We start from the raw sequence: 27,676 nt of genomic DNA, 5'->3' as shown, positions 1-27,676 counted from the left end.
GAGCCTCCTGGACACTGCAGCTATGTCCATCCATCACAGAAACAACCACAGCAAATTCAAAACACTGGTTTAAAATTGAAGAAACACCTAGGAAAAAAGGCAGCTGGAGGGAAAAAGGAAGGCTGGGTGAAGTGTGACTTCTGTGGTAGCTGTATCTGAGAATTCACACTTACTTTTCAGGAGTACCCTTAGGTTAATGAGAAGGCCAGCTCTGCCTCCACATCACAGGGATGTGCTCTCCTGACATGGATGCTGTATGCTTAACTACGTTGCAAATGAGAAATGTGCAGCTTAGACTTCAAACAAACAGGAGGGTGGCCAAGCTAAATGGCTTCTCCTCTGGACAGAAAGATAAGAGGAACTGTTTCTGACACCAGCCATGTGGAGCAAAATGAGGATTTATGAGCACAATATTACCGCTGAAGGACCCTGTCTGGGCTGTTTTGGTAATTAAAATAATCAATCAAGGCCTGTGACTGAGGCTGAGACAGACACGTGCTTTACTCTCACCTTCTGAAAAAAAATAACAATGGCAAGGAGAAAAAAATTAAAATCAAAATAACTTAGAAGAAAGTTTTAGTGGTTTTACCTGTGTAGTGATTACTCAATGAACTGCTACTGAAAAACAGCTGCACAATTCAGGGTGAGGGTGAACACTGTAAATTCCATGACAGCAAGGACCTTCAAAAGGGTTAATCCTGTAAAACATGGACCCTCCTATGCCTCTCACTGACAGCACTGGGAGAGCTGATTTGATCAGCGCTGCAGGGACATTCCCCGAACCATGCTGGTGCATCTCCCACAGCCTCCCTACGTGAATTGTTGCATAGTCTTGTTAAGTTCTAGCCAAGCCAGAAATCGTTGCATGCATGACGATCACAGGGTTTCACAATAAAATACTCTTACAAATAATGGGAAAGAAGGAAGCAGACTATGCATGTTTCTCCCATTGCCCTAAAACCTCGTATTAATTCAACAACAAAAGAAAAGGGTTAAAAGCCCTACTAGCTCAATAAATACTGCATTTATGGAGACAGGATTAATCCAGCTGTACAGGGAATTGCAATGACACAGACAGGACCTGCTAGTGAGATGTCAATCTTCAAGGCCAAGCAGACAGTGACAGCTATTTTTTTTTTCCCCTCCCCCCCTTAGCCATCTCCAGCATGCAAGAATTGGAGTATATTTCTCTTTCCACTTTGGTGTGAGTCTCACTTATCGGACTAATGACCAGAAACACAAGAGAAAGACAGGAAATACACAGAGGCAAAGTCAACCTCTCCTTGCATCCATTCCAGCTCCCAGAGTGACCTCGGGGGCTTAATGCCCCTTCTGCTCCCTTAGAGCTGCTGATCCCAGCGGATTCACGTTGGCCATGCAGCTATTCGCCTCTCCCTTGGCTGCCTCCTGCTCTTCCCATGCAGGCCAAAAACTGAGGCTGCCTTTGATAGCCAGTAAAGTCAAACAGGTCTCAAAAAAGGCAGCTCTTAGAAGATGGGATTGACAGAGTGCTAATGCAGTTCAGTCCCTGTCAGCAGATGTGTCAGAAACCATTACTTCTCTCTGCCTTGTCCACCAAAAAATCTTGCTGCAGAAAGATCAAAAGAGACAGCAGCCAGTCTGCACCCTCCAACCCACCCCGAAAACAGAAGGTCTGACCCCGTTCCAACCAGGTTTCTCAGCACCACAAGCTCAGGAGGTTATGCTTTTCCAACCTGAAGCTGCTGGTTCCCAAGGACAAGCAATGGTCATCGCTTTTGCTCAGAGCTTAAGGTTGGAAATAGAGCTTTTCTGGCTCAGGTCATCTTCTAAAACAATCTGGCAGACACAACCCTGAGCGTGCAAAGCTAATGACATGAGTTCACCCTGAAGTATTAGCTCTTGGACCCAAGGAATGATGTTGGCTGATGCACTATAAAGACGTCAATTGAGAGATAAAGCCATGTTAGAAAGGCAGTCTTTGAATAGCAAATTTTACCAATTAATTCAAATTACTGAAACAACATTTAAAATCTACTAATCAAAAGCACAATGTGATTGCTAAGAGATGCCAGACTAGGTGATCTTTTTTTATTAACTAGTGTGTTTTGCCTGTAACACCTTTTGATTAGACTCACTGATACAAACCCTCCACACACACTTTCATCTCTAGTACTGTCAAGACCATTGTGGCTAGACTGACCCTAGGGAGGTGTATTTTAATAACACTGGAATAATTTAAAGCAGAGATTACCAGATTCTACCGCAGGTACAAGTGTGAAGGCTGTAATGTAGTCATTGGATTAGTTATTCTGCTTCATACCTAACATAACTTACACAGTTGAAGAGCTGTACTGTTTGTAGGCTTCACGTTTCCACAAAGAAAAATAATATATGATTTAATTGATGACTCCTGGTCTGTTCTATATATCACATATGGGACATAATAAGGAACCGCAGCCAAAAATTGTGGCTAGGAGAAAGCCTTCCAGCAGGACAGCAGTGCAGAACTGTTGCCCAAAGGATCTCCATAGAATCACAGAGTTGTTTAGGTTGGAAAAGATTTTTAAGAGTCCAACCATTAACCCAGCACTGCCAAGTCCACCACTGAACCATGTCCCTAAGTGCCACATCTACACGTCTTTTAATCCCTCCAGGGATGGTGACTCTACCACCTCCCTGGGCAGCCTGTTCCAACGCTTGACCACCCTTTCCGTGAGGAAATGTTTCCTAATATCCAATCTCAATCTCCATCTCTGGAAGTTTTCAAGACATACTGTGAAAAAGCCATGACTGACCTGATCTGTTGTTGGCCAAACTTTGGTTCTGGCCCAGAGCTTCAGGCAGATAAGACCAACTTCCACAGGCCCCTTTCAACTAATATAATTACAGAACTATTATAGTGGGTATATAAATATTAAAAATATGGTTATTAAAGATCTGAAAATAATAGTAAACCAACCTTTATGATGTTCAAATCCAATCTGTGTTGGTATGGGCCAAAAATTGTGGTCATATGTCAGATACTTGTTGAGGTGAACAAAACAAGTTGGTGGTCTCAGGTATGACCATGATCAAAGACATTTTGCACCCACCTCTCAATGCTTTCAAACAAGACTTAGGATTTTACTTCTCTCTGTGGTGTGAAATTCTAATATAGCATGTTCTGTTTACCAGATCAAAAAGTTTGTTTAAATAGGAGAATGGTTCTCACATGTTCTAGATAGAAACCACATGGCCAAGACCTGGTGTTGAGCCTCAGGTCATGAGAGATAGGGAATATTAACTTGGATTCAGTGCTGAAAAAACAAGGGTTATACAGATTCTGGCCAACTCCAACACAAGACTGCACCCATCTATGGAAGAGATGCCCAGCGACTGCAGGGATTAATAGGCTACAGAGACCTCAAACACGCAACTGTTTCCTTCAGGTCAAATGTGAGTCACATCTGTGGGATGGTTTGTGAAAGCTGACTTCGCTTCTTAAGATCCAGAAAGGAAGAAAATAATTCTGCCTGCAAGGTGTGTTGCTTCAATATGGCCATATGCAACTTAAAGCCATCTCCCACCTAGGCTTTACTGAATGTGCAAGTTAAACTTGATTTTTCAAATAACTTCTGTAACGGTTTGCCTAAAGCTAGCAATTGCTTTTACATAACTTAGAGCTTCATGATCAGCCACAGCGGAGAACTTAACATATCTGCAGAAAACTTACATGAGAGCCTTGTAAAAGCTTCCACAAAAGGCAATAACCACACTAAATGTTCCCCCCAAAGGAAAAATTATCTAAAGAAATATTGAAAGCAATAGGGAGATTCAGGCTCCCACAGAGAGATAATTTTGCCTCTCATTTCAAACTGGAAAAGAAGATGCAGCTAGAAATTCTGCCATGGACTCATTCAGTGCGTCTTAAACCTCTTGGCTTGTTGCCTGTACAATGGAAACAGACGCACCACACAAGACATGAAGGCATCTGCAAAGCACTTCATACTGGTTTAGACACCATGGCACTGCAAAAAACATTGAAATATGAGGACCAGAACCACAGGTGCTGCCTCAAAAGTCATACTTGTCCTTGAATGGGAAAACCCAATTGATCAGCCATGTCTGCTCCTAAACGGATTTTGATTGCTGGATGCCAGCCTGAAAAGACAACTGATTTGTTTACATTAACAAATAATAACATCCACTCGCTACCAAAGCATGCACCCACCACTACTGGTGAGCTATTTAAATGCCACTCACTGTGACCATTCTTCTTCTTAATAACCAGTAATTTGACAGGAAGAAAACATGGCAAAGCTACCAGTGACGTCTCCTTGGTCACAAGCCAGTGACTTCATGCGTGGGATAAGCAGTGCAGGCAATGGGGTAATCAGCTCCAGCAAGTCATTATCCTGCAAACAGCTGCACACTCTGACTCTTTAAGGAGATTTTTGCTGGATTTTCAGCCACTGGAGCTTGGCCAGCGATCTATTACACCCATCATCTACACAATACTGCTGTAAGAGACAACAGTCGCACTGATGCTTTAAAGGAAAACCCCACCTCTGTGGCTATGGAGTGGAAAGATCAAAGCAACCTGCACTGTTTTTGTTGGACAAAGACAGGGCAATACATTTTTAAGGCCCGTATTAGCAGTGACCACCTAGCTGGAAAGATTTATCACCTCGACATGAACTGTACAAGAACAGGCTATGAGAAGCTGTCGAACTGCTTGTAGCCTAATTTAGTATTGATTTAAACAATTACAGCCTGAAATTTAATGCAGAATAATTTTGAGACAAATTGGTTTCATGGTTATTCAGTCCCTCTTAAAAGGAAAAGGATTTACAATATTTTGCATTTAAGGGTGGAAGAACGGGAAACAAGACCATTCTCACAGTCAAATGTAGTATTTACAAAAGGCGGCTATAATTTTTTTTTAAAGCATAATCTTTACAGAAATGGATGATTCATCTGTGAGGACATGATGGCACAGGATGCTAGAAAATCTCTTATCTATAAGCTAATTCAGTTCAAGCGTGTGCCGATAGTTATCAAAAAGCTGCTATTACCAGCCTGTGCAGTGGGAACTGATAAATTCTTGAGTCATGTTCAAATCACAGCACCAGCTCCTGCCGCAAAAGCTTCAGAAAGATTTTCAGGATAGAAAAGCGTGGGATGGTTGAACCATGAACACCTCCATGAATGACACAAGACAGGAAAATGTAACACAGTGCTGGGAGAGAGGTGCCGGGCTCATTCACAATACACACTGTATTTTCATCATACCCATGAGGTGATGAGGGCAAAGATTTCAGGCTCCAGCACTGTCAATGCAGAAATAGCCTTTTTTTTCTTTTAATGTAAAATCAATAAAATTATTTTAGCAAGCTATTTGGATGACTTGGTTCAAAGAGGCAGCAATTTTTCTTCTCCTTCACAAAATTACCCTTCTATAATGTCGGGAACAGGCAGACCTTCTGACCATGTACATTTTGACCAAGAATAATTCTAGTTCAAAATGATTTCCATCCATCATGAGAAACAAATTATAGGAACTGGACGAGAAAATTCCCAGCCATTCTGGCTCTTCAACCCCAAATGAACTTTAAGAAAATATATTTATATTATAGAACACATTTTCATGGCTACGAATGATGCCACAATCCACAAAAATACATTGTCGCATTAAGAATCCAAAACAAATTTGTAAGGTTAACAACCTCCACGGTCCTGCTCCAAAGCATGTGTGTTAATATTACTGTAAAATCTTTCCAGCTCTCAGTAAGGTCAGCTGCCTGCACAGGCTGAGTTTGGGTTCTTAGTTTAATTCTCGTAAGAGAAAACAAAAGAAAGGCAAACGATACAAAATACCACACAGAACATACCCATTTTTTTCCCAGAGCTCTCAAAACAAACTTCAAATAACACCTTCAACAAAATCCTCAAACTGTGAATAAGTGGAATTTTGCTTTCTATTCTAACTCACAGTTTCAATCTTCAGATACTTTCCCTGTTGTGGAAGCCAAAACTGCCCTAAAATGTATTTTTTTCAACTCTGTTCTGAAAATCAAGTCTTGGAAGACTTATACATGTGTTATGGATTTGGCATATTTCTTTTTTTCATAGGCACTTGCAATGGTGAGGAACTACCAGCATCGCAGATAACTGCAAAACAAGGGTGTACTGTGTAATTTCTTCCCCAGTGCAGCCACTCTCTATTGTGCTCCTGCCATCCCTGCTCAGCCAATGCATTTGAGTTCTTGATCTATGAAACCCCTTCTGCTCTCATTAAAGTTGTTTTCAATACTCTGATCTTGTTTTGTGACCGCTCCTGCTGTGTCTTTGCTGTAACATCTTACACCTGTTCGGCGCTACTTTTGCAGTGTCAAGGGAAATAAAGACAAATACCATCAAATCCACCGTCAGCTCACGAGAGGGCTCATCATAAGATGTTCAGACATAACCTGCCCTTGGGAAAATGCTCTGTTCTCATCTTATGTGGTGTGTGCTGAGTGAACATTGAGGCTGAAATTATTTTTATATTGGTAGCTATTTACAGTGAGTGGTACTCTACCATTTTTTGGGTTTGATAACTGAATTTCTGAGAAGACTAGTAAAGCTGTACCTTGGGAAGGAAACAGTTCAGGGATGCCATGCTGGTCCAAAACACTATTTTAACTCATGGAGATTTTCTAAACAATGTAAAGAAACTTCTGACCCCCTTCTAAGGAAGTTATTTACCTCTAAAAGCTTCTGAAAACTCTCCACTGGAATCTAATTTTGCTTTGCCTCTGAAGGAACCAGCCCATACTCATGGCACCCAGACAAGCAAAGCATTAGTGACCATTAATACATGCAAAAATCCTAGCGATTTCCCCCAAATAATAGTAACAACAACAGTAATTACTATTACCATACAGCACTATAACAGACATTTGGTTTACAGTTATAAACTAAGATAGAAGCGGCCATATATACCATGGGAGATGCGTGCTACTTCCTGTGAACTCTGCAATTATTATTCATCCCTGAAGATGTGATTTTATAGATAAGAGGGAATAATTTAAAAGGATTAAAAGAGCTTGACCCAAATCACAGCAAATCATTATAATTCAGATTTTTGGGGTGGGCTTCCATACTGTCCTGTTACCCATACAGTTGGGAAGAGAACTGTGCTTGTTGCTATTATCACTACTCCACATCAGAGTTCAAAAAAGCTGTTTCAAAAGAGACTTCTCACGTAAATACTCTAACCTCATAAGCCATATCTCTCAAATCTCTCTTATCTGGCTGAGGAAGCAACACAGGTGCCTTGCTGCAGCAGCACCACATCAATCACAAACACGCTGCATCTGGGAGGCAGCAGACCTCATCTTTGCTCCGTAATTTGCAGGTGTCCCCAGAACTTCTAGGGGAGGCTGAATCTATTGAAACCTTGCAAATAAACTTCTAAGGTAGCTGTTTAAGAAAGGTGGTATCAATTTGTTGTAATGGCTATAAGGTGCTTTACAAATGGCACGTGCCAGGCAAGATGCAAAGATGCCATCAGCGTGACACAGGAGGAGAGACATACAAGCAAAACGTAAGAGCCCGTATATACCTACACGGCTGCATACAGGGATCAGAAGAGGAAAGAGCATGCCAGCAATGACACTGCAATAGATCGTAGTTACAAACTCAACGCTGAGGCAAATTTTGTGGGTCATAGCATCCTAGAATCATGGATTGGTTTGGGTAGGAAGGGACCTTCAAGATCATCTAGTTCCAGCCCCCCCGCCATGGGCAGGGACCCCTCCCACCAGCCCAGGTTACTCCAAGCCCCGTCCAGCCTGGCCTGGAACACTGCCAGGGATGGGGCAGCCACAGCTGCTCTGGGCAGCCTTTGTTAGAGCCTCACCACCCTACAGTAAAGAATTTCTTTCTAATACCTAATCTAAATCTACCCTCTTTTACTTTAAAATTGTTCCCCCTCATCCTATCACTACATTCCCTGATAAAGAGTCCCTCCCCATCTTTCTCGTAGGCCCCTTTAGGTACTGGGAGGCTGCTAAAAGTTCTCCCCAGAGCCCAGGCTGAACAACCCCAACTCTCCCAGCCTGTCTTCCTAGCAGAGGTGCTCCAGCCCCTGATCATCTCCGTGGCCTCCTCTGGACTCGCCTCAACAGGTCCATGTTTTTAGTCGTGGGATATATAGCCAGGTCAGGGCTAGATATGGATGGTAAGGGGTGTACTGGCAGTTCACTCAGCTCCTACCTGCAGAAGAGGCCGCTGCACACCCAGGATCTTCATGGTATCTGCATTAGCCAATATTTTCAAGGGATCAGATGCCTTCGTGACGCCTTCAATCTCTTTGTTAATTTCAGCCAGGACCTGATTGAGGAAGATGTTCTTGATGTACATGGTGAGGAACTCGCGGAGCGGACACTGCTTGGCTGGGCCAAGCTCCATGGCATGCTCTATCTCCTGGATAAATCTGGAAAAGAGAATGGGAAGAATGCAATGTAGTTATACCACGTAGTCACTCTAAAAGTGTTAGTGTTGCCTTTGCCATTTCAGAGCTAAGCACCAGCAGGGGGGAATGACTAGAGACTGAGCTAACATGAGACATGAACAATAGAAAAGGTCTATCAGGTAGCCTTCAGAAAAAAAAAAAAAAAAAAAGAAGACAACAGCTGGCAAGACAAAGATTCAATGGCTGGAGAACAGACAAAATGAGGGATTGGTGAAAATCCACAGCCTGGGCATGATTTGCGTTTATTTGTCCAAAAATCACTGACTGCTCTATTTAAGACATACTGGAAAGACTGTATTTTAAAAACACCCACCCCCCACTGAAAAAAAAATAATAAAAAATTCAGGATGCCAGAAATCCCTTTGAAAAGGCAGAGTTCCTTCTGGGAGTGGTCATTCCATTCTCACAGGTGAGTTCCCCATGTCTGAACTTAACAGCAGTATATTCCAGCTCAACGTCTAGGGGTAACACTGAAAAAGCAATGCATATGTATTATGCTGGCATCATACTGCATTATGTATGTCTGTATTACACTATATTTTTATTATGCATTATTGTTTCATCCTAAGATCCCATTCCTGTGTACGCAGAAAGGCATGCCGATTCTGGGAATATTTTAACACAAAATGTTTGCCATCTCCTCCTGCAAAATATCTTTATCTGAGTGATGCCATCTGTTTAACACACAGGAGTTTCTTCTAGAAATTACTTTGTAATTTCTGTAACTTACATCTGAAGCAATGAAATCAGTGTTCTTTCCAAAACTGGATGTATTAGAATTACTGTACTCATTAGGAATTGTATTGTATTATACATATTAGGAATTGTATGTATTAAGAATTGAGTGCAGGAATCATAATGGACTGAGACATTGTCCAAAAGTGAGAAACGTGTATGGCGTTTACACAGCCCTCTTCAAAAATGCACACAAGTGCCTCACAATTGTTTATATTCTAATCCCACTCCTGGACAGGCTGGGATTGTTTTTACTTTTGTTTCACACAGCAGCAGCAGAAGCAAGTGTTTGACACTGGATCTCCCAATATTTGTTGCAACACCTTCTTCACCCTGAAAGCCACCTCTTCTTCACTAGGAAAGACCCTTTCTGCAACTGAGACATCTCTAACAGTTACAGTGTGGTTAGCATGTATTAAAGATGCCTTACCACTAACTATTTTCCCAAACTTCAACAAGGTCTGCTGAATTGTCTGTGACTTTCTACCTCCACGTTCAGCACTTCAGAAGAAGCAGCTTCCATTCTGAGGAGTGACTGAGGAGCTGCTGTCAATTTTTGTAGCATGATTTCTTTTAAATCTGAACAATTTGCTCCCTAAAGCCTCTGCAGTGTTGACTCCATCAGTCTAGAGTGACACATTTGGGCCAATGCAGCTATTTCTTCCGGGGGTGTGTGTGGGGGGGTGGGACACGACCCACTCACAGTTAAGTTTGATGATTGCTTCTACAAAGAGAGATGCTGCATGGAAAGAAGTGCAAAGGATGGTGATTTTATTTCCTGTTTTTCACAGATCGATAATGTGAATCAGCTTTATAAAACAGGGAGACAGTGGAGTCATCTGGGAAGAGCAGAGAGACCAGCACAAAGCTGATCTCTGAAATAACAGACCTAATGTCACCAGCTTCGAGTGACAACCACTGACGTCCTTAAGGGAACATTGTCAAGGTTGATGGGACCATACTGAACTAACTTACCGTACCTTTTCATGTCTGCCAATAAATTTGCTACTCTTTCTTTATAAGCTTATTTATATGGTGCTTTCAATGCACAAAACTAACAAAAAAAAGAGTGAATTATCCCATTACACCTCTCTTTCAGATGGGAAGGGAGAGGCACAGCAGCTTGAATTTGAAACCAACAACTTCCATTGAAGGGAACAACTTTTAAACACTTTTAAAATCCAGCACGTGCTTAAAAATGGCTAAACCAACATAAATAGAAGAAAACTTTAGAGGGAGAATGGCCACAGACAAACTAGCAGCAAACTTTCAGAACTCAGATGTGCTGACCTACAGCAACTCCTTATCCCACAACAGTTGGATGGTGTTTCTAAGTGATTCCTATACCAGAGACTAAATTGCTTGTGCGATGCTGAAGGAAAGGTCAGTGCTAGCAAAAGGTGTAATCAAGATTTTTTGTTTCCCAGTACCTGGCATTAATCACCATTTCAGATCTCTCCTAAAGACCTGTGCGTTAATCTCCAGCAAACTTTACCTTGATTAGAGAACTAAGTCCTGTGGTTGACACATTCTAATGGGCTTTCATTTCTTGGCATAGACAAGACAACAGTGGTTCACTTAATACTGGTACGAATCAAAAATATATCCCTATTTTACTTGATATGAACCATAAGGTAATCATAGATTACGAGAAAGCTGCCAGACAGAAATGACTCTGCAAGAGGGGATTTTATGAGTGCTCAGCAACACTTGTGATAAAAGAACAAATGGTCAAGAGCTTAGGAAAGCAGATTTAAACTCGATATCAGGAAAAAGTTATTAAGACTGAAACTGTGCACGACATGCAGGACTGGAGGATATGGATGAAAGACCTTAAGTTTGAATGTTCAAGGATAGCTTGATTAAATGATAATGGTAATGAAAAATAGACAATTTCTGAAGTCTTCATTTAATCAAAAGATCTCTACTGGAAATGAAAGTAAAGAAAATGTAAAGAAAAAATGTAGTATGGATGTCAGAGCATGTCATACAGTAAGGGAACAGCCCTAAGAGTTCATAAATTTGACACTCCAATGGTAAAAACACACTACCACTTAGTACAGCCTGAAAGACAGACACCTGGGGTCCAAAACGCTATGATCTGCTGAGGTTCAAAGATAACCTCACCGTGTTTTCACCAGCCAGGATGAGTCCCATATCTGCTCTCCAAATGGAACACCCAAGGCAGCCACTGCACAGCTCCAGCCTTCACCCCACCAAGAGGAAAACCCCACCGAGCACATGGCCAGGGTACCCAAGCAAGCATCACAAGGCTCCAGAATACAGATGTACAGCAGATTTGTACCAAGAATCCTTCTACCACGTTGCACTGCAACAGTGAAACACCCTACATGTTCTGGATCAGGAGGATTATTCAGAATTCAATTAAGAGCAGTTTAATCTAATGGAAAACTTAATTTTATGTATTTCTTAAAAGAAATAAGGATGCATAGTCAAATACTGACAAGTTTGGAAAAGCAAGGATTGGAGCCACTTGTGTCACTTTTATTTGGCCTGCTGTGCATGACATGATGGTGTAATTATTAATTACACAATGGCATAGTATTGCTCGTATCAGCAGATCCTTGTCTAGGAACAGGACGGTCAGTGTTTGGACAGTGAATGTCACAGTGCTGGGACTTAGCAAATCTCTGATGTGTGACAGCAGAACCATGCATCAGCAGCCAATTGTCACCTGCGTGAATCACTGTGACACCAAGTGAGACACTCCTGCCACAAAGTCCCACGGGGCTGGCTGCCTGCACCGCTTCCAAGCTTCATCCTTCCTGCCTTCTCATTTCCTCCCATGACTCCTGTTTGTGGGAATTTGGCCACCAGTTCTCTTATTTGTCTTGGTTCCCAGTCCCACTCATTCATCCTATCGTTTCTCCTCTCTTCTCAGCACTTACATCATGAAGCATCCTCCTCCAGGCAGCTGGAGCCCAACAGGTACAGGAGCCTCAAAACACTGTGAGGGAGCTAGTCCTTGGCTCAGGAACTAGCACTTTTCCAAGGTTCTTGCCCTTGGCTTTGTCCTGGTTAGCTAAGGGCAGGATCGTGCCCATCAGGCACTTCAGACACTATGAACTGGAAGCCTCTTACACGAGACTGTGAGCACTGGACTTCTTCAAATGTGTATAACTAAGCCAAATTTTGGTGTATTTTCAGAGGAATGGCAAAAGGCACACCCTTTACACAAAAGTTCTTCTTACTGAGAAATATGAAGATGCAAATTCTCAGCCGAAGAAAAGGTCACCGGAATTTGCCAACATGTATGATGTGTTTCTTCTTCTGTTCTCAGAAAGGAAATGTAGTTTAGGCGCATTTAAAAAAAAAAGAATCTAGCCCCAGTTGCAAATAAAGACTTGCCAAATTGTAAGAAAATGAAAATGAAGGTTTTAAAATGGGAAGTATTGGGTGGCATTAAAGACCTAACAGATATTCTCTATTTTCTGCTTGGCAGACAGATACACATACATTCACAGTCACACACTGTGCTATTTATTTATTTAAATTTCAAATACTGCTGGTTAAGTTATTCAAACAGAATTCAGTCTTTATAAAGAAAAAAACGTTTAACAGCATCTAAAAAAAAATATTCTAAGATTACGTTCCAAAAATGTTCTCGTGTTACTCATCCAAGCTGCCCATGTAACTATTAAGATGTCAAAAAAGCAATCTGACCCACAGCTATCCCAGAGATCACTGTTTATGTCTGTGTCTGAACCAGTGTACACGGTAAGAAATAGCATTTTGGTCACACTTATATAAAACATGTACAAATCAAAGCAGAGAAAAATTTTTGGCACTTGAATAAAGTGAAGGATGAGGGAAGTTAAGTCTGGACATGATCCAACAAATTGGTTGTGGACATACCTGCATGTGCGTAAATCCAAAAGACCAACAAAATCTCAATCAAAACCACTGCAATGGTGAAAGGCTGTGTCCCCGAGCCCTTTTACACCCTACTAATTTCTTTTTACTCTCCAAAGGGGGAAATTTGAGATACAGTTCACTGTAAAAAGGGGCCATGAAGGCAGTCTTGGAGGAACAGCTTTGATTCACTTTCCATTTGCTTCGATTGTTCTACTGGCAAAAGAACCATTCGGCTGTAATTTAGTGGGGTTTCAGAAACAGCATCCACAACCACATTTAAAATAATCTCTAACTGGCACACAAAAACTGAAGAAAAACCTGTAAAGGTTAACACGCCAAGGGGTGTATTCTCTAAATGTGAGAGAATGAGCCATGTGGCACATTCAGAGAGAAAATTCCCCTACCACTGAGCAATTACAGTTATTTAATATAACTATCATGTATGTCAGATACGCAAAATGCAAAAATGCTTTCTCTGAATAAAAATGCAGAGTGAGTTGTGTCACCAGACTTTTGGTAATCGTCACTCTAGGTAGCTCTGGGAATTGCCTGAAATCCTAAAAAGTCTCACAGGGATGTTACTGCTCTGAAGGACACTTTTATGAGATGTCTGGCCAGGATGGAGTTCTTGGAAGAGAGCAGCCAGAGAAAAAAATAGAAATCTGCATCTTACCCTGGATTCAGAACCTGCATTTTCAAAATTATGCATAACTTTTAACTTGTTTTATCCTCCTATGAAAGCATTTGAAGTGATTTGTGGCTGCAATTAAGCATTCCCCTTAGACAGAAAAGCACATTCAGTAAAATGAAGTATCTTTTTGTAAATGACAGTCATTTGGATTAAAAAAGAAAAAAAAGGCAAACCATTTCAGAAAATTTAATTCTTCCCAACTCACAACTTAATTGTCTATGAGGACTGTCTTACCTAGGCTGGAAGTGTGTAATAAAAAACATAACATCAAAAAAGCTATGTGGATTGATTTAGAAACCTACAACTTTCACCTTCCCAAGGCTTGCTTCTGTCGTCTAGTTATGTCTTCTAAAACACTAAAAGAAACTGAAGACATGTCATTGAAAGTACATGACATCAAATACGCCATTCCTTAATGATGATGGTAATATTAGCTGAAATTCCCTCCTCAAACAAATGAATGACAGTAAAAAAAAAATATATTCCAAAACCTTATTAAGGAAATTTTTACAGACATTCAGCCCAAACTTACATTTCATCTTGTTTCATTTTTGTGTGATGGTAACCTGCTCTTTTCCCTCCATCTTAGTCACAGAACATCTAAGTACCTAAAATGAACCTCTTGGTGAGCTTACGCACAGCAAGGAAATATTAAGGAAACATCAGAAATCCTCTGAACTGTGTACTAGTTGCTGACAGAATGGCAAATCCCAAACTGACTGTTCAGGCTCAAGGAAATTACAGATAAAATACCCAAGGATAAAGGTTCTTGAAGTTTTAAAGACACACGCAAACCAAGAGACACCTGGAAGATCCCAGACTGTCCATTACCCATCCAGAAAGCCTTCCCACCTCAGCAGCGAGCATTGTGGGAGGGTCAACCAAAGGGACAGCCAAAGACTATGTTCTCCTGCTAAGCTCTTTGATAACCAACAAGGTACAGCCCTGAGTCCTCACTTATCACCCTTGTGACAATATGGCCAGGGAAAGAGGCTATTTCAACAGCTATGTACAATAAAATCAGTATGTATTTCAGTATATTCTGTTCACATAACATTCTAGTTGGAGTAAAACCTACTTCTCATCCATCCTGGAGCCTGTTCCACCCTCTGACTGCTCCCTCCTCTGTCAAAGTGAGACCTAGCGAGGCTCCCGTACCAAAAGGTACTGACTGTTACACATGTGCAGAGTACAATAAATACAATAAAATTAAAAAAAAAATAAAAATCACTGCAACACATAGACTAGAGATCGTTTGTTACTGAAGACCAATCAAATAGGTACTAAAGTAACAGGAAGCACATTATATTGCATAAAAACTTGACTACAGAGAATTATTTTGGTTACATTATCATTTACTTCACTGTTATTTCACTGAGGATCACACTGCTGATAAATATGGCTCTATGCAAGATAATAGAGCTGCTTCTGTATGAAGTCAGTCCAAAGGGAGCTGTATGCAGGGGACAACAGCAGGAATAAAGGTTTAAGCTCTTCTCTAGGTAACATAAAATGTGATTAAAATTATAATTACCATAAAAAAGTGTAAATAGCTGTGGGACACTCAATGGAGATTTAGCTATGCTAAGTACATTCAGAATCTTAGGAAAAACAGACAAAACCCCAGCAAATATCAGACAAAAAGCATTAATTTTCTGCTATTTTGAAATATTACGTTGCCTAGAAAACATCCAGGAAGGTAACAATGATATAAAATGACTACCGTTAATAGAAAACACCAGATTTTTGGCATTTTTCACTAAAATATTAAGGTTTCAGCTTAACACAAGTAACCGGCAGCGTCAGCCAGACTGGGGTTCACACCACCAAGCTGAGTTTGATGGGCTGTTTTGGGCAAATGGCCAGATTCTGCTGTCAGTCCCCACCACTTCAGTCCCTGCCCTATACAAACAGAGATCCTCAATCAAAAAAAGCTTGACTACTTGATACAGCTCTTTCCGTTAGTGTAAAGGTTTCTGAGTATCTCCCCATAGAGCTGACAGCTTTAGCATCTGAAGATGAAAGAGTTCAGACTTCTTTTTTTAACAGTAGCTAAAAAATACGAGCTTTAAAGAATCGATTTATGTTGTAGTTGCTCATCCATGAGACGGAGGTAAGAAATACCTCGTTCCCATGCAGCTGTAATATAAATACAAGTATTTTGTTGCCTGTGAGGTACTGCAGACACCATACACTGAAAAAAAAATTATAATTTAGCTATCGTCTTATGCTAAAAATATTGCTTATTTAATGCTCACCTACCACCTGAAGAACACAACTTTCTGACTTACATGGTGTAACTATCTCAGGACAGACCAGGTACAATTTCTTCTGATGTGACTAGTATTTGGACCACAAGATGTAGAGCCAGAACTAATTAGATCTAAAGCTTCAGAATATATAGAAATACCTCATACTCTACAGCTCAGATGCCTTTCACAGAACCTGATCCATGAGCAGCAGAACACGGTGGTTTTTGTGGGGGAGGTTGAACCTTGGAGGCAGATTTTAATTTGTGCTAACTACAATCTTTTCAACTGTATAATTTGAATGGCACCCCTTATTTCCATTCCCCTCCTCATGGCCTCAAAACTGCTTTCATTTGTTTTCGGGGTTGCTGTTGTAGCTGAACATCTTCATTAACACCCACCAGCACAGGTATGAATGAAAGCATCCTTCTGCTCCAATCAATCTGAGCAGAGGTGATGTGGGTGTAACGCCACAAAGCCTCTTCCTCACTTTTAATTTTCATCTTGTCAGAGATAAATCTCATCTACAGGAGTAATGATTTCCTTTATGCAGCTGGCACAAGGTAATTCATGCTTCACAAATATTAGCAAAAGCCCACCCGATGGAAGGTTTGTGGTGTGGCAGTCAGGCTGATGCTTGCATCTCATGGTCTCTATCCTCTCATCTCTTGCATGAGCATGAGCAAGCTTCAGAAGGTGGCTGCATTTCCACCCAGTGCCAAACCTCAGCTAATAGCCAGGCGCAATTTTTCCAAAGGTGGTAAATCTGAATGAGGAGCAGCCCCGAGTTTTGTGACCAACTTGGAGAAACTGAGTTTCAAAAGGAACAAAACTGTGTAACTGGTGTCATTACTGTGAAATGAAGGCAATGAAATGCATATGAACATCATAGTCCTGGGCAAAACATGGGAAAATACACTGTACAGACCACTGGAATGGAGATATGTTACCTGAGAAATAGAAACTGGGTAGATTTTGAGCTTAGTTGTAAATTTGTAAAGGCATTAGTCTGCAGAATCGAAACCCAATCCATTGGCCTGTGAATTTACAGCAGCAAGTCTAACTTTACTCCTCTTCTGTCTCTAGACACTGTTCTTGCAAAGATGTAATTTCCCTTTCTGCAGATCAGAAAGAGCAATTACCAGCACCACAAATCTGCATATAGCATTTATACATCTGGAAGACCCACAAGCAGCTCCCTCTGCAAGCAGATGAGTACAGCTGCCTCTCTGTGAACGCAGGCAAAAGAAGAGTAACTCAAGCGTGAATCACATCAGCTCATTCTGTTAATGAGGATGCACCTGAAATATGAATCACGAGTGCTACAGGGAAAGCAACACGAGCTGGAGCTGCAGCAGTAGTCCCTAGTGAAGGTTTTGGGGATTTCTACCCCTCCCAAGGAGCTTCGCACAGGATTTGCACAGCCTCTTATCACATGATGTGACTGGTCTGCTTTAGACCAAGGTGGCATCTCTACATGGTATGGAGAGATGATCTCCAAGGTTGAGTTATGGGTTATAAGCCGAGCAGTGGTGATTGGTTATTTTCTCCTGCTCTGGGGACATTCAAGACCACCCTGGACGTGACTGTGTGCAGCCCGCTCTGGGAGAGCTGCTTCAGCAGGGGCTGGGCTGGGGGGGCTCCAGAGGTCTCTGCCATTCTGTGATTCTGTGTCGTTATCCCTGTTGTGACCTGGAAGTAAAGTGTGTGACCCATGGCTTACTTGGCACACAGAAAGGAGCCAGGAACATGCAGGTGGTAGGTACTAAGTCATTGTCACTTGGTTGTTGCAAATGTACACCTAGATACGGGATTCGCTGTCAGCCTTCTCTTCACCTCACCCTGTCCTGATGCTGACGGTCCTTGCTTTGCTTTCCATACCATATGTCCATCCATGCTGCCTTTCAGTAATGAGGCTTAAAAAGTGATCAGTGAACACTGCACTAGTTCGCTTTGCACTGCATTATTTTTTATTACCGAGGCAGAATGACTGCTTGACATTTTGATTACGTACAATAAACAGCAAGCCAGAATCCCAACTATGGGTGAAAACATGGCTGGGACATGGCTGAACTCTGACATGACTCTCGGCACCAACCTAAAACATACCGCAAAGAGCACATTCTAAGCATTAGAAGCATTTAACAAGCATGAGAAGGCAATGCTTACTAACAAACACTGAGTAAAAAGAAGACTTGCCTGTCATCTACAAGCAAAACACAGCTGTTGTTTGGCCTCTTCATTTCCGTCTGAACTCCCAACTCATAAAAATACTGGGGGGACCCGGGGCTTTGGAGCAATTTATTGATCCTACAAGGTGTCCATCTAATCGAAGAAATCTAAACGCACACCTTCTCCCCGAGAGCACCTCGGTGTGAAGTGGAACATGGTGGCTTCAGTATGTATAGCACAGCATGGGATCTTACAGCAATGTAGTGCCTGCGGCTCCTTGCAAAAGCCATCCCTTGGTGTTGGCCTTTCATCACTCTATGGTAGGCAAATTCAGTTTGCTCAACATCTTTGCAGAGATCTTTTAGATCAAACATAAAAAAAAACCTAGAGCTTTGTTCAGATCCTAAAGACACTCTGCAGCGTACTTGTTAAGAGACAGTTTTCACCCCGGAGCACCAAGACAAAAACCTCTTCAGATGTCATGGGTGAGCAGTGGTTGTTTGCTCCCCTCCATGAGGCTACATTTCAGCAGAGCTGTGTGCGTGCCTGTGTGCGCATAGTTATAGCCATCAGCGTAACGCAGCCTCCTATCAGCCCAACCGACACGGGCACTTTTGAGAGCTGACTTCCACTTCTATTCTGCTTACCCCCTACAGACTCCTAACTACACTATGAGGCCTCTGAGTTCATTTTGAGAACAAATATAAAGTACCTTTATTCCCTATATGCTGTGAACCTCCTTTTAATCCTTTTGAGCAGGTGCAGTTTCTTTACAAGTGAACCTGGAAGCAGGAAACCTGTGGTCAAATGTTTTCCTAATATATTTCCTAATATATTGAGGAACTTTTGGGGGTTGGTTGGGTATAAAGAGCCTCAGTTTCCCCATTAGTTGAACAAGCAATGAATGTTTGCAAAGCAAGAGATCCCCAAAACTGCAGAAGGGTACAGTATCATAAAGATGCCAACAAATCCTGACTGTGCACATCCAGTAAGGAAAATGTAAAATGCTGCACCTCCAGCGACTGGAGACAGCTGAGCTTGTGATGTGCAGCTCAGCAGCCACAGCAGCATGCTTTACCTTCAGCTTGAAACACAGCTTTGATCACTACTACTTTATCATTTGCCACTGGAAAAAAAAAAAAAAAAAAAAAAAGTCTGTGTTTCAAGTTTACACAGAACTGAGCAAACACATCTCCTACAACCAGCCACCCCTTTGCTCTTCTGAAGCTGCACCACCAAATCTCCCTGCTCCAGTCCCTGAAACCGTAAGCTTCTAGCCCCAAACTAGACTGACGCTGAGCAAAGCCTGCCAGTTGCCTCTAAGTTACAAGACTGCTTCATGATGAAGATGATAATCCAAAATGACTAGTGAACTAAATTACCCACTGCCGATCCCTTTGTAATTTAAATCCAATCCTGCAGAAGGCAGAAGATAAATGTATTAACCATGGTCAATCAATCTCTCACTCTATGGAATTTCTTCAGTGTATTCATTTTATGTGAACCCAAGGCACGTGTACACTTTCTGCCCATCAGATGAAGTCAAACCAACCTATAGGATCCCACTGCTTCTGTTTCTAACTTACTCCACAAGTAACAACAATGCCTTTCTTCCCATGACACTACAACAGGTAACATGATTTCACTACTACTGGTGTGTGTTCTGTACTGTGCAAGGTAGAAAATACACACAGCCTTGCTTAAAAAGCATTATAACTTTAAACAATCTTGACAGTCTATTCCAAATGAATTCCTGCCTATCACATGGAAATATAGTGGGATTTCATCAAATGCGTATAAAACACTTTAGCATCATGCATCAATAAATATGCTAACAGAACCATCACATAATATCCTATTATACAGAATATCTGAAATATCAAGTTCACCAACTTTAGCTTTTTGTATTATTAAATCCTATTTCCTTTAATGCCATGTTACATTCAGTTTGTTGACCACCACTGAAATGTAATGATCTCAACCCCCCGAAGTACACATTCTCTCCTGAGCACAACAGCTTTGTAAAAATTAACTTATTATTCATATTATTTTTAAATCTGATATGGTGGCACATTCTTCACGCTCAAACCCCACAGCTCTCAATCTGGCCCCTGTAAAAAGTAACATATGCTGACTATAAATCTTTAAAACGGCTCTATTAATAGCGTAGCTGTGGTGACAGCTTTATAAATGGGCACCTTCTTTATGAAAACTGTTTTTATTAGATTGCATTATAATGATTTGTAATACGAATGCAAGGATGGCTTTGGAGAGGATGGCAGCGAGGAAACAACTCCAGCCAGCCAGCAGTTTCAAAGCCCGTGAATTTGGTGTGGCAGATTGTGTGCGCTTACAACAACAGACACAATCAGATTAGCTTTGCTACACCTCTCTGCTCCTCTGCTTTTCCCAATCAGACAGCAAACAGCCTAATAACTGGCTCTGTGTCTGTCAATCCAATTACTTCCTATTTGCTGCGTGCTGACACTCCATTAAATAAGCAGACAGATGGCGTGATCTTTCATTATCATCCAACTGACTGATTAGTCACTGGTGCGCGGACAGGGGTATGGCCAATCAATTCAATCAGGGATTACTCAAAAAAACACACTGGGGCAAATGAAAAGCCCATACCAAGAAACTGTAACTCCAGGGCCCACCTGGGGATGTCCCAGAGTATCGGAGCCTGATGGAGCTACTGCCTCCAGGAGCATGTAGGGCTGTGTTTAGACATTCCGCCACAGACACCTAACTTAGGCATTGCAAAACTGTGGCATCTACAGTGAAGGTCTGATGAGTGTTTCTGGCTGTCCTCCTTGCAGCAGTTAGAATTCCTTTCGGCCAATGTGGACAAACAGCCGGGAGGCCCAGTTCAACCACCAGTTGCAGGATGGTAAAATCCCACAGCCCTGTGTCCTTGCAAATATTTGGGAAACACAGCTCCAGGGACAGCCCTTATCTTTCCGCATGCCCAGACCACGTCCATTTTACAGGAGGAAATAAGACACCATCACCCCAGGAACCTGCGGCAGAGAATTAAATCCTTCCATCCCAGTCAACCTCAAGTTCATCCCTTAACCCTCCTTTCTACATTTTCATCCTGTACCCAAAGCTGTCAAAGATATGGCCCTGAAACACATCAGGTGGAGCAGAAGAACATAGACCCTAGATCAGTTCCATATACCTTACTGCCTGACTTGAGAATCTGGATGGGACAGTATCTGGCTCATCAAGGAAGCTGTTTTGTATTTCACTAAAAAGCCAAATTAACCTGTGGTGAAAGTCTACTCACACACCATAGAGTATCAGCGTAGAGTAAAAGATGCAAATTTTATAAGTAAGGGAACTGAGGGAAAGAGCAGCCCTTGCTGAATGCCCAGGAACAGCATGTACATGTGCAACAGGCCTAGAAACGAGAACATAAAAGCCTTCCCAAGGTCCCAGCGTCTCCATAGCCAAGGCATGGGCAGACCCAAGAAACACACGGGCTGCCCAACGGTCAGACCTACTAAAGAGGGAATCGGCCAGACCCATGCGGCAATGACTTGGATTCCTCTTTTGCCGTCCTCATTGCAGAGGATGACTTAGTTTGGTAGGTTCTTGAGACTCCCTGCCATCCTGGTATGAAGCCATGCCCAGAGGGGAGCAGGACCCAGAAACGCATGGCTGCAGCAAATGGGTGATTGCAATAAAAAGAGAGAAGCATTAATGTGCTGAGCCACTTTAGGCAGGTGACTTTAGAGCTCTTTAATGAGGTTAACAATTTTATGGTCTTGGTTTGAAGAGAAAAACACGGTCATTAAGTACATCATCATCTTTTTTAAATTATTCTGTTCCTTACTGATTAGGGAGTAATGATATTCTGCAGCATACCTATCTTTGCCTACTCTTTCCCCCTTCTAAGGACAAACATGATAAGCCTAGGGCAACATCAAAATCAGGAGCAATGAGTAAATAAATACGAAACCTCCTTTGAAGATTCTTGTTCTTTACCAGTCACTTGAAGTGAATACCTGTTGCTCTGCAAAGGAAACTGAGAAGTGGGGAAAGATGCTGGCTTGAGAACACCACGGAGAGAATAAATATATTGACCTCCCATAAGAAGATGCGCTAGCACCTCTGGCGATCCTCCATTGGACTTGGAGGGACATCAGAGGAGATTTCAGTTACCACAGCTATTTCAGCTCCTGACATTTGTCAATTAAGGGATCAAATAATGCAAATCAATGATGTTTTTTTCTCCATGTGTGCAAGTAACCTACAGGGGACCAAAGGAGATCCCTACTGATTTTCATGTAGTCTGCAGCTGACATGCTGTTGAGCTGGGCTGGATTTTAACCATACTCAATCACAAGGAAATTACGAGACGAGTATGCAAAATACATATAACTCTAAGACACCCAGGTAAGCAAGTGCAGACATAGTAAGAGTGCAATCTCAGCACAATTACTTTGTTTTCTCATTAACTTTGGGCATGCAGCACCACCACAGAGGAAAGCTTGTCAGCTTTCACGCCATGGATCTGGCACCCGACGTAACTGTGTCCATGCTGCTGAGTTACAGCTACTCGCACCGGAACGCAGAGATCCTGTATATAAATAGCTGCCAGTGTAAACATGCTGCACTTTTGAGATCGAGATTACAAATCAAGCCAGGTGACGTTATGCCACACGCATTTTTAATCTAATCACATTCATTAGTAAGTTGGCAGAAAAACTTAACTCAGTTGGGGCATGCCAATATTGCTATTTAGGAAGGCAAGAAAAAAGTGATCAAAGAACCAGCTGTGCTCCAGGCTCTAGTCATTAATAAGTGCAAACCTTGTCTACAGAGCCAAAGCTGCAGAAAAAGAAATGATGGGAAGTTTACCATATGCCCTTTAAGATATTTATGGCAGTTTCAGTGGCCACCACTATTTTTCCAAAGGGTTGAGATGAGGTTCAGTGGGCTTGTTTTACAAGGAGAGACTTGCAGAATGTATTTGGGGAAAACTGAAACAGCTTCCAGAGTAAATAGAGATGAAAAGCAGGTTTCTGAATTGCCTCTGATCATCCACCTCATTTGGAAGTCAGGGTCTGGTCCAAGCTAATGAGGAAAATGGATTTGCATTATAACGGACCTGAGCAACAATGCTGTGCTACTGGAGGCAGCAAATCTGGACAAATTGGATGCTGTACGTGCATTAAGGATCTCATGCCTCTCCTCAGAAAAGTAAGGGTATTTGCTTCCATGTCCTCAACAATTTCCGACACCAGGAGTTATGTTCTCCCAATTAAACTAATTTAACTAGTTAAACTAATTGATTCCCTGTGCAGTTCCATTTGTATATGACATTTTTTTCAACTCCTGATCTTAAAAACTGAAAGGAGAAATTAACTGATGGATGATGTCTTCTGCCTAGACTGCTGGTTTCTGTCCACAGAGTGATCCTTATAAAACAGACATAATTCATTACCCTAATAAACTGAGCAAGGTTGCTGTAAAACACAGCATGAACAAATAAGGGCTACACTGCCATTGGGAAAACTATTTTCTGACCCCAGTCCATGTCATTTCATGTTCTTATGTGTGTCAGTTTTATCACCCTATAATCACTTTGCACAGATGATATGCAGTACATTAGGAGCAGCATTCGGCTCTGTAAACATATAATTGTATAAAATGGAGCTGTAAGAACTACGACTCTTGATTACACACTATCAGATCAAAGGACCCATGTTTAGAGAGAGACAAAATTATCTTTAGACACAGGTGCAGCACAGGAGAACCGAATGCAACATATTGACTAGAAATACTGCTTAACGAGCTCATAAATCGGGCTGGAAGAGGCCAGTAAGATGGAACTGAGGTTGTAAAGCCTTTCCATCCCACAACATGGGACACAGACTGGCCGGTAGTGCCAATGGTGACTCTGCAGATGACTGCATCCTCCCACTACCACACATCAGTGTTTGCAAATTCTGGAATCATCAAATCACAGAACAGTTTGGGTTGGAAGGGACCTTAAAGATCATCTAGTTCCAACCCCCCCTGCCATGGGCAGGGACACCTTCCACTGGACCAGGTTGCTCCAAGTCCCCTGGCCTTGAATGCACAGGTTAGGTCATTTTTGATGGCATAAGGAGATTTTGAACTGTGCTTCTCTGCATCTGTGAGGTCTCCTGCGATGTTATGCATTGAAAGAAGAGCTTTCCTCTGAAACATGCATAAATTTACAGCAAGAACGGGGAAACTCCAGCTCCTGACAGCATGGGAATGATACTAATTAAAGATATGTAACAGATGGGCTGATATAACAGACTTTTGTCCATGGTGATTCCACCCTATTCTGCTAGCCAGCAGCACTCCAGTTGAAATGGTATGGCAGCTTTCTGGTGTCTCATCTTCCCAGTTAGAAAGTATACTGGGATGGGCTGTGGTGCTACACTCAAAATCTTATTATTTGCAAAAGGGACACACCACATGCATGGAGCCAGGAAGCTGTTAGCCTAATTAACTATCTATCAAAATACAGTGAAGAGTTCTTATTAGTCCAGTTACAATAACACTAACGCAGGGTCAGTACAAAGCTTGTGACCTTCTGCTAGGGATGGAAACCCCACACATTTATTGGCCTACAAGAACGTTTCTTAGCGCAATAGGGGCAGGCGTTCTCCCAGACTGAATTTGAAAGTCACCCTGTAAATAAAGCCTCGTGTTTGTGTTCATATTCCTCCAAGGCATGACAAACCTCAGAGCAAGTCCTAAGAGCTTGGGAAGATGAAATAGGTGGAAATAAATAGTGAGAACCATGAAGACATCATTCAGCAGCAATCTTACAAAATACGACTATATTTTCTGATATAAAATCCTACCTTTAAGGTTATCTCCATTGTAAATCGTGCTCAGTTTCTTCACATTCTCTTCTTACAACTCTCAATTTTTTTTCAATTACCAAAAATAGGAAAAAAATATGTGAATAACTATGGGATATGGAGCAACACAGATTCTGCAATGTCATGGATAGGATGGATGATGCAGCAGTTTTATTTGGGATTTTTTCCGTGAATTTTATTTTCCTGCATTGTAAAAACTGCACCAGGAATCAGGATCCTAATACTTGTCCTAACTCAGCCAGCCCATGTGAATCATTTTAGTCCCCTGCATTTCATCTTTTTCCTCTGATAGCGTGAAAAGTGCTTGAATGCTGTGAATAATTTATTATTATGCTGAACCGTATTACTATGTCAAATTTATTCTTGTAAAAAAGCACATTTTCAGACTGTATCGATTTTAGTTGTCATGTACAACTTAAAGAGTCCTAACTTCAGAAAGTACCTAAACTTCGCTTTCTGAGAATGAAATTTTCTGAGCAAAACATCATCAACTGAAATGCCTCAAATCATCATTTGTATTTGAAAATTCATATGTTAAAGCACTATGATGGTGAAATCCTGACACAGAAAGCTGTATTTGAAAATATGGCATTTGCACTTCATCCTCTGCAGCTGCAAGTCTTACTGTACTGCAAAAATACCCTGGAATTCCTTCTTGTACCTAAAGAGCCAGATTATCAGCATCAATAATTAGTCTCCTTTTTATGCCAGTACAGCTGGAAAGATGAGAAACTTCCTCTACGTTCCTGTGCCAACACACATTGCCCATGAGCTGAAGAGGATACCTTTTGGGTGAACATGTATTTCAGTCTCCAGGAATATTTAGTTCATGGACCTCCCTGCTAAAATTCACAACTAGGGGCAGATGTAGTCTCAGAGAAACCTCAACCCAACCATTTCCTTTGTGCTTCTCCAAAGTTGCCTTGATTGCATTTCTTATGTCTGCACTGAAAGATGTATTTCTTCTGCCTGGAAGTCTTGCTTTCCACTCCTGCAGTAATCATAGAATCACAGAGTGGTTTGGGTTGGAAGGGACCTTAAAGATCATCTAGTTCCAGCCACCCCCGTCATGGGCAGGGACACCCTCCACCAGCCCAGGTTGCTCCAAGCCCTGTCCAGCCTGGCCTTGAGCACTGCCAGGGATGGGGCAGCCACAGCTGCTCTGGGCAACCTCTGCCAGTGCCTCACTGCCCTCATAGTAAAGAATTTCTTCCTAATATCTAATGTAAATCTACCTTTCGTCAGCTTAAAACCATTTCCCCTTGTCCTATCGCCACAGGCCCTGGTAAAAAGTCCCTCTGCCGCTTTCTTGTAGGTCCCTTTAGGTACTGGAAGGCCACTATAAGGTCTCCCTGGAGCCTTTTCTTCTCCAGGCTGAACAACCTTCACTCCTAGCAGAGGTGCTCCAGCCCCTTGATCGTCTCCATGGCCTCCTCTGGACCCACTCCAACAGGCCCGTGTCCTTATGCTGGGGGCCCCAGAGCTGAACGCAGTAATAACCAAGCATACCTGGCTGAAGTTGCCTGATTTAGCACAATACAGCAGCCCAGGTGGGATTGCTCTCACTGCAGCAGAGCAATGTCAGATTTAAGAGATGCATTAGCAAAACACTCGTTATTTAGCCGGTTGTCCAAAATGCCTGGTAACATGCAAAGTTTGGTGGTGCTGGTTCTTCATCAAGCAGAGAGACAGTGAAGAAGGAGGGAATGGAGTAGGGGACAGGAGCTGTTAGCAGCCATATGCTACACTGAAGCACTACCTTAACACTTAAAAATTCATGCAAACACAGAAAAAGATATCACAGAATCACAGAATAGCTGTGGTTGGAAGGGACCTTTAAAGATTATCTACTTCCAACCCCACTGCTGTCGGCAGGGACATCAGACAAGCACCGTTCCTGTGCTAGCAATACTGCAGACCTCGCAGAAGGTCAAGGTGGCATGTAGCTCTTCTCCTGGCCCATGCCTGGGGATGACAGCCCCTGCGCTGCCTCCGGGCCTCCCACGCCCCTGCTAAAGCCACAGCTTCAAAGCATAGCTGATACTCACAACTGGCTTCTCAGTCATCCTGGACCTAGAATGGCACTGATGACAAATGCTGATTGCAGAGAGGCTTTGAATTTTTCAGGGCTGTCTTCCATATGAATACAGAGAATTTTATGCAGAGAAAAACTCAAAGATTACTTTTTTTACTCCACTGACATGAGTTAACTCAGACCAAGGTGTGTGGAGCGGTCAGTTCTTAGGATGCTTTTTTTCACCAGTTCATTTCATTTCAGTTTAGTGGAACCACTTCAGTTCCGGGAAGGGGGTGTGTCCATGCACTTAACTTAGGGTTTTTTCCTTTTAAAAAACAGAATGACGTCTCCTAAGCTAAACAACTGGATGCTATTTGGTCTGTGCAAAGTAGCACAGACCCAAAAAAGACAGATAGGTCTCGGTCCAAGCTGAAGTTCACTAGTAGAGAATAACTATAATGGCAGCATCACATGTAATGATCTACTGTTACCAACCCTACTATTTTAATGGGCAAAACAAACAAAAAAGTGGGAGAATAAACTTCTGCAGTCTCTCTCTTGACATTCAAAACTCAGTACTGG

At 42.0% G+C, this 27,676-nt stretch overlaps 1 protein-coding gene across 1 annotated transcript in view; it reads right to left on the bottom strand.

Annotated features, from left to right (window-relative positions):
* EXOC4 (exocyst complex component 4) overlaps nucleotides 1–27,676 on the bottom strand; it is a 408,367-nt gene that overhangs the window by 102,473 nt on the left and 278,218 nt on the right. Inside the window, exon 11 of the mRNA XM_037387956.1 lies at nucleotides 8,221–8,440. Within this exon, the coding sequence (XP_037243853.1) occupies nucleotides 8,221–8,440 (220 nt within the window). The remainder of the gene's footprint in view (nucleotides 1–8,220; nucleotides 8,441–27,676) is intronic.

The sequence above is a fragment of the Falco rusticolus genome, chromosome 5, assembly GCF_015220075.1.
Source record: "Falco rusticolus isolate bFalRus1 chromosome 5, bFalRus1.pri, whole genome shotgun sequence".
Classification (NCBI taxonomy): domain Eukaryota; kingdom Metazoa; phylum Chordata; class Aves; order Falconiformes; family Falconidae; genus Falco; species Falco rusticolus.
The sequence above is the reverse complement of the archived record's forward strand: the minus strand, read 5'-3'. Positions and strand labels throughout refer to the sequence as shown.